The 7074-nt window shown below is 30.3% G+C and overlaps 1 protein-coding gene and 1 non-coding gene across 3 annotated transcripts; one reads left to right on the top strand and one right to left on the bottom strand.

Moving 5' to 3' along the window:
* Window positions 1–334: 334 nt before the first annotated feature.
* Window positions 335–3767, bottom strand: LOC107476549 (endo-1,4-beta-xylanase 5). 2 transcript variants are annotated; one of them, XM_016096380.3, is made up of 8 exons: window positions 3262–3767; window positions 3143–3177; window positions 2895–3051; window positions 2401–2573; window positions 2212–2313; window positions 1839–1985; window positions 1099–1737; window positions 335–884 (listed from the first exon to the last, which is right to left on the bottom strand). In XM_016096380.3, exons 1-8 carry the CDS (start codon window positions 3332–3334, stop codon window positions 543–545), a joined length of 1668 nt encoding a protein of 555 aa, XP_015951866.1. In that variant the 5' UTR covers window positions 3335–3767; the 3' UTR covers window positions 335–542. The 2 variants fall into 2 exon arrangements, with proteins under 2 accessions (XP_015951866.1, XP_052114784.1); XM_052258824.1 differs by having other exon boundaries at window positions 3592–3767.
* TRNAE-CUC (transfer RNA glutamic acid (anticodon CUC)) lies at window positions 2755–2827 on the top strand. Its single transcript has one exon. It is a non-coding gene; the product is annotated as a tRNA-Glu (tRNA).
* Window positions 3768–7074: the final 3307 nt, after the last annotated feature.

Genomic DNA, 7074 nt, shown 5'->3' with positions numbered 1-7074 from the left:
ATATACTATAAATAAAAAAATTATTAATATTTTTTTAACAACTTAATAATACATAAATAAGCTTAATATCTAGTATATTTTATGTGCAAATAATATTACTAGCAAAATATACAAATTTCCATCTTCATTATCTAGAAATTTCGGTTCGAATCTCACTTCTAACTTGAAAAAAAGAAAAAGTATGCGGCTCCCACCTTTGTTATAATCAGAGCATGGTATAAAATTGATACTAAAGTTACATAAAGATTTCCTGTCCAGCTAAACTTTATGGTACACATCATGTGACAGAAATAATTAACCAGTGCAAGAGAATTTACATATTGAGGTAAAGTAGAATGTATATATACTAGTAGAACTCTGAATGAAAATTATCCCCATTCAAGCATTCAACAATTTCTTCAAATAGTTAAATTTACAGATTTGACATCTATATCATGTAAATTACTGCATGCGTCTATGATCTATGAAGGTAACAGTATCATGATCAGGAAAACAATTATATCCTGTTAGATTAGCCTGCTATATAATTTTGAAATGAAAAATCAAAGTCTGATACTGATAGTAACATGTTTAGTTTCTCTACCTCCACAGAGAGAAAAAGTTGTATCTGCAGTTTTGTTGCCATATGTGGCAGTGACTCTATATTCTCCTAAGAATCCAAAAATGCTGTAAGAACCATGTTCATCTGTCACTCCTTCTGCATGACCAGTTTGCCATTCTTGAAGAAGCTTGTCCACAACATCACCTGATGGAAGGTTTCTGAAATCATTGTCTGTGAGGCACATTTGGTAGCATCCTTGTGGATGGAGTGCAGTCCATAGCATTATCCCATTCACTGAAGGATGAGAGAAGCCTTCCCTCAACACTTGTTCCAAATAAATAGCCTAAATATGGTAGCAAAGAAATTCACTAAATCAAGAAAATGCTGCTACCAACAAGGATGTTGGCACATTAGTAGAGGCATGCTACAATCCTAGAAAAAAATTGGGGTGTGTTTGATTTGCATTTTCATTTTCAGTATTTTCTGTTTCTTAGATTTTGCGAAAAAATGAAAATGCAAACTAAACACACCTTGATTTGAAACACTAGATGAATTACCTGAGTATCTTTATCAAGTGTCTTGCTAATATCAACCTCAGTTAGCCAAATAGGAAGGTTGAGTGTTGCCAACTTGTCTATGATGGCTCTCATAAGGGGAAGATTTGGAACCGTGAAGTGACTTTCTAGGCCAATTCCATCCATGAACACACCATTTTGTTGCAATTCTCTGAGCCTTGAGATATATGTGTCAACAGTTGAATTCACATCACTGCAGGTTTCCACCACATTGAAGTCATTCATGAAAAGGGTAGCTAATGGATCAGATTTATGTGCAGTTTCAAAGAAATGCAATGTGGCATCAGGTCCAAGCCTTTTCTCATAGAAATCAAAGTGAAGCATTTCATTGCTGACATCCCAATGTATGAATTCTTCTCTGTATTGGTTCATAAGACTCTGAATTCTTGAATCAACAGCAGCTTGTAATTGAATTCCGGTAAGGTTTCGCGCCCATGCAGGCGTGTACTTAGGATCTTCCCAGAAGATATTGTGACCTCTAGCTATGATTTTGTTTGCTCTAACAAATTGTAGCATTTGATCTGAAATTGTGTAATTGACCTTGCCTTGATCAGGTTCTGTGGCATACCATTTTAGCTCATTTTCAAATACTGCAGCATTGAATCTTTTCACAAACCAATTCTGTGCAGAACAATTAAAAAAGGCATGAACTAACTAACTACCAATTGAATGTAACTAAGTTTGATGGTTTAATGTACATGATGAGGAAAATATTACAAAACCTGATAGGGCATGTTACCAAGAATCGTCTTGGCTATTGCAGATCCAACAGGGAAGTCCTTTGAGATCTGCTCTATATTGATGGTGGCTCCTTGCATTCTCTTCCCATTGCTATCTGACACATGAATCGTTACGGCTTGCTTTCGATGCTATCAAATTGGAAAAGATTAAGATATGTTTAGGATGCTGAATTAGACAAAAAAGGAATAAAATACTTATAATTTAGAACAATATCAATCTCATTTCATGTCATAGGCACATGTATCTTTTTCCTTATTTTTGAATGTTATGTGCATATTTGAAGGAAAACATGGTGCATTATGTTATGCTGAAATCTTGGAGCTACAAAAAAGAAAAAAAGTTGATTGTACTAACAGTGTTGATAAGGTACTCTTGATTGAATCTCCATTGCTGCTTAGTAAATGGCTGCAGTGATGGGCTAGCTAACTCTATATTTATATCTTTACCATCAGTGTTCTGCATCATTATAAAATCATTAATAATGCTAATTTTTGGACAATGCCATTAACTAATAATGCTGAAAAGACAGCATAGCTAAAGTACCTGAAAGAAGAGCATAGATGAAGTAGAAGGCCAATTAAGTAGAAATCCACCTTTAAGAAATGACCAGCATCCACTCTTGGCCAAAACTGTTCCTATGCAATCATAGGTTTCATTTTCTGTTTGCAAGCTTGCGCTTATTAGACCTGAACTTGAACCTTCAATCCTCACCCAAACTACAGTGTTTTTTTAATAAAAAGAGAAGGTGCAATTAGGTATCATATTCAACATTCTAATATAAATTGTGCAAAGAAACAACTATATTCAATGGTGTAAATTTGATTGACAAAAACCATGGGCAAGGAAATCCATGGTTTTAATAAATCATTAGTTAACTTATCTCCATAGCAACATCAATCCGTTGTAGTCTAGGTGGTTAGGATACTTGGCTCTCACCCGAGAGACCCGGGTTCAAGTCCCGGCAACGGAAAACCTTTTAAGAAATTTTTTTTTTCAATTCTTTGATATAGAAGAGTGTAGAAAGAGCATAACCGTACTGGAGAAAGAGTAGATAGTGTCTTGTGTAAGGCTATGGAGAATGAATGAAGGACCATCAACTTCATACAAGGCAATGGCATGTTGAACTCCCCCAGATTGTGGCTGACTCTCAAAAACTCCACCATTGTAAAGTGGCTTCTCAGGTTCCTCTTTGCACTGAAACAAACAAAAATAACATATATTTTAGCTTTCTGAAAATGGCACTTCTTCAGTGATATCAGGTGATGAGTTTATTACTATATTGTACCTCAGTGTAAGCAGTGGAATCATACATGGGTCCATCTGCAGCACATAGAAACAAAACACAATAAAAAAATGTACTTATAGAAATCAAGTTTAAAGGAGGAAATAGGAATAAGAAAGAACCATGTAAAGGAGAAACCAAACAAGTCCCTGCGAAGAGGACTAAAACCATAAAGAATGGAATAATGTCCTGCATGGTTGGACCTGAAGTTTAATTTGAATCTATAGAATGACAATGATGAATGAAAAACCTTTTTTGACAGTGCAAGGAATTATAAGGAAGTGGTTTAGCATTATATACAATACAATACAATACAATTCAACACAAAGACCCGTGTATATATATAGTATCAGTAAATCCAACAAAGGTTGATGCGACAAAAATTGTGAGGTGGATTTGGATTTTTTTGGAGGTGTGATATTTGATATCACAAGGGAAACAGTACAGTGTACCCTCTACTTCTTCAATTCACATGTTGATTGAAGGTGAAGGAGAGGTTCATGTGACTCTTTTGTTAATAAAACGCCAATTATGTAATAACTAGCTTGTTGCCAACACGTTTTTGCTATAGTATGTTATTGCAATAGCATCAACTTCAAAATGATATTTGCTAATTCCAAAGTGCAGTATTTAATTTGGTCATAAAAACATGTACCATAAGCTGCTTTGTATATTAGTTACTTCTGTTTATAGTTGACCTACTACAGATTATGAAGGGTGCATAAATTTTTTTTGGTGAAAGTAGTTGAGTGATTTACAAATAAGGACTATATGTTTGGTAGATGTTGCACAACTTCATAAAACCACTTCCCAAATGACACAAATAATTATTAACCCATTAATTTTCAGTTGTTATATATATAGACATATAATAAAAAAATATCTTGAAAATTGTGGTTCCATGGTAATAAGATGGAAAACCGTACTACCAAGAATGTTGTAGCTAAAATCTTCAGTTTTTGATAATGAAATTAAATTAATATGAAACAGTGCTGATCAAGTGATGAATGTCACATGAGAATCACCAAGAAGAACATGATGATGAGCATGCGCACACTTCATATTGGGACCATTTATATATAGGAATGTGCATTTCCATTTAAGTTTTAAGGGATGGAGTGTTTCTCTGTACAAGTAAACATTAATAAAGCCTATGCTTCGAGTATGGGACACAGCATGGGAGACTCAAAGTCCCGCAAGCAAAGCCACATGAAGTGAACTTTGAAACACAATTCCAAACTTTACCTTTTAAGTGAAGTATCAAACATGCTTTCCTATTGTCCCTTTGATATGCTCATTACAAATTCTTTTTTTGAGGAAGTACCAACTCGGTCCTGTCCATTTTCAAGAATGACAACGCGACTCTTCAAAATAAAATCGATCCACTTCGGTCCCTATCTTCTGATTTCGTCACACAACGCAGTCCTGTGGGTATTTTTCTGTCAACTCTGAACGGAAAATGCTGACGTGTCAGGTTCAAAAATGGACAGGGATCTAATTGTCTCTAAATTTAAATTGGTTAGGGGTTTATTTGTCCTTATAATTTTTTAAACAATATTTTTTTAGATTTTTTTTTATTTATTATATTAATATTATTTTTTAATAAATTATTAAATATATGGTATAATAGTACAAACTAATTAATAAATTATTCAAATTTAAAAATATCATTTATTATAAAACTAAATAAATCATTCTCAAATATAATTTTTAAATACATAAATAATAATCATTAAAATGCGATATACTATTAGTATTATGATTTAGATAATTTTTCACAATAAAATGAAAACTAATAAACACATTACTTGATATATAGTAAAATGTTTTTGAGTAATAACAAATTTAATTTTTTATCTCTTTAAACTAAATTAATAATTCTATTTGATATCTTTATACTAAAATACACTCTGAGTAAACTATTAATACTAAATGAAATAATTAAAATATAATTAATATATGATAGAGAGCATTTATAAACTCAATAAATTTAAAGTATCAATAATATTATTAATATATTAATAATACATATGATCATAAGGTTATAGATTGATAAAGATTTATCAATATAAGAATAATATAGATTAATTAAAATTTTACGTATATTAAAATTCAATTAAAGAGATAAAAAATAGAATTATTTCAATTAGTATTTAATTATTTCATTAAAGGTTATATATTTTAATTATTTTATTTAGTATTAGTAACTTGCTCATAGTATATTTTAGTACAAAGATATCAAATAGAATTATTAATTTAGTTTAAAGAGATAAAAAATTAAATTTGTTATTAGTCAAAAAAGGTTTACTATATATCAAATATTGTGTTCATTAGTTTTCACTTAATAGAATTATTAATTTAGTTTAAAGAGATAAAAAATTGAATTTGTTATTAGTTAAAAAAAGTTTACTATATATCAAATATTGTGTTCTATGTTTTCACTTTATTGTGAAAATTAACTAGATCATAATACTAATAGTATATCATATAAATAATTTATTAATTAGTTTGTACTTATTATACCATATATTTAAATTTATTAGAAAAAGAATATTAATATAATAAATAAAAAAATAATCTAAAAAAAATATTATTTAAAAAATTATAAAGACAAATAAATCCCTAACCAATTTAAATTTAGAGACAATTAGACTCCTGTCCATTTTTAAACCTGATATATCAGCATTTTTCGTTCAAAGTTGACGGAAAAATACCCACAAAAATTACGTTGTGTGACGGAATCAGAAAATAAAGACCGAAATAAATCGATTTTATTTTGAAAAGCTGCATTATCATTCTTAAAAATGAACAGAGTCAAAAGTTGCTACTTCACTCTTCTTTTTTTGGTGTCTTGGACCAAATGCTGAAAAGGCTTGGGTGAGTTTTAGGAAGCGCCCCTTTAGAAGAGGCGTTTCAAGCCCGGTTATTTTTTGGTTTCGTGGCATCGTTTGAATTTGACACGTGATGATATAGCTGATAGTCTCGTGCAACGAGAAGAACGGTGAAACCTGCAATCGGAAAGATCCCATTTTTTATTAATTACATTTTTGGCTGGTGTGTTTGTGGTGGAAACATGATACATAAATATTACGTAAGTAGCATTTAAATATTTTTTTGGGAGTAAGATTTTTTTTTTTTGCCACGAAAGACGGGCTGTTCAGTTGGGCATTGCGACCTATTTTTTATAGAAACCTTTGAGAGATTAGCGATGGACCTTTTTGGTAGCTGGCTTCTAAATATTTTTTTGAATTATGTTAGTAAAATTTTTTAAAGAAAAAATGTCAATGAATAAGACCTAATGTAATTTAGAATAAAATTTTGAAAGTGTTTGAGCTAATGTAATGTCAAATTTTTTATTGTAGAATTAATTATAAATTGTGTGTGCTTAATTAAATGAAATTTTAGAGTAAATATTTTGTTGGAAAAATTGAGGTTGAATAAGAATCAGTCTAACAGTAAATGACCAAAAATAATTTTTTCACAATCTGTATGATTAAATAAGTAACATTAAGAAACAGTAAATATATTGACAAAAATTAAATAATCAAATACTAGAATTTTTATAGTGAAAAAATTTTTAAAAGAGGGACAAAAATTCACGAAATCTAATCTAGTAAACTTTTTTATTATTAAAATAATAGATATACAATCAGTCTTTCTAGTGGCACTATAACATTTCAACAATCAACAGAATATATCATCAAAATTCATGGAATCAACATAAGCCTTTCAGAAAAATAAGTATCTCAAATTAGACAAAAAAAAACTAATATAACTAATAAGTTATATTCTAATGTTTATCTCTACACCAGAAATAACATATTAAAATTTTATAAAAAATAAAAAGAGTTTACCAATTTAATGTGTGCAATATTGAACTACTCTTTCTCTCAAATTTCTTTTTCTTTTCTACACCGAGAAGCACTCTTCTCTCC

Source organism: Arachis duranensis, chromosome 3 (genome assembly GCF_000817695.3).
Source record: "Arachis duranensis cultivar V14167 chromosome 3, aradu.V14167.gnm2.J7QH, whole genome shotgun sequence".
Lineage (NCBI taxonomy): Eukaryota > Viridiplantae > Streptophyta > Magnoliopsida > Fabales > Fabaceae > Arachis > Arachis duranensis.
The sequence above is the reverse complement of the archived record's forward strand: the minus strand, read 5'-3'. Positions and strand labels throughout refer to the sequence as shown.

Coding starts and splice junctions, on each gene's coding strand:
- LOC107476549 (XM_016096380.3), bottom strand. CDS start 3,334: ATGCAGGACATTATTCCATTCTTTATGGTTTTAGTCCTCTTCGCAGGG. Junction 2,574..2,894: donor CACTATCTACTCTTTCTCCA/GTACGGTTATGC, acceptor AAAACACTGTAG/TTTGGGTGAGGATTGAAGGT. Junction 2,314..2,400: donor CATCTATGCTCTTCTTTCAG/GTACTTTAGCTA, acceptor ATAATGATGCAG/AACACTGATGGTAAAGATAT.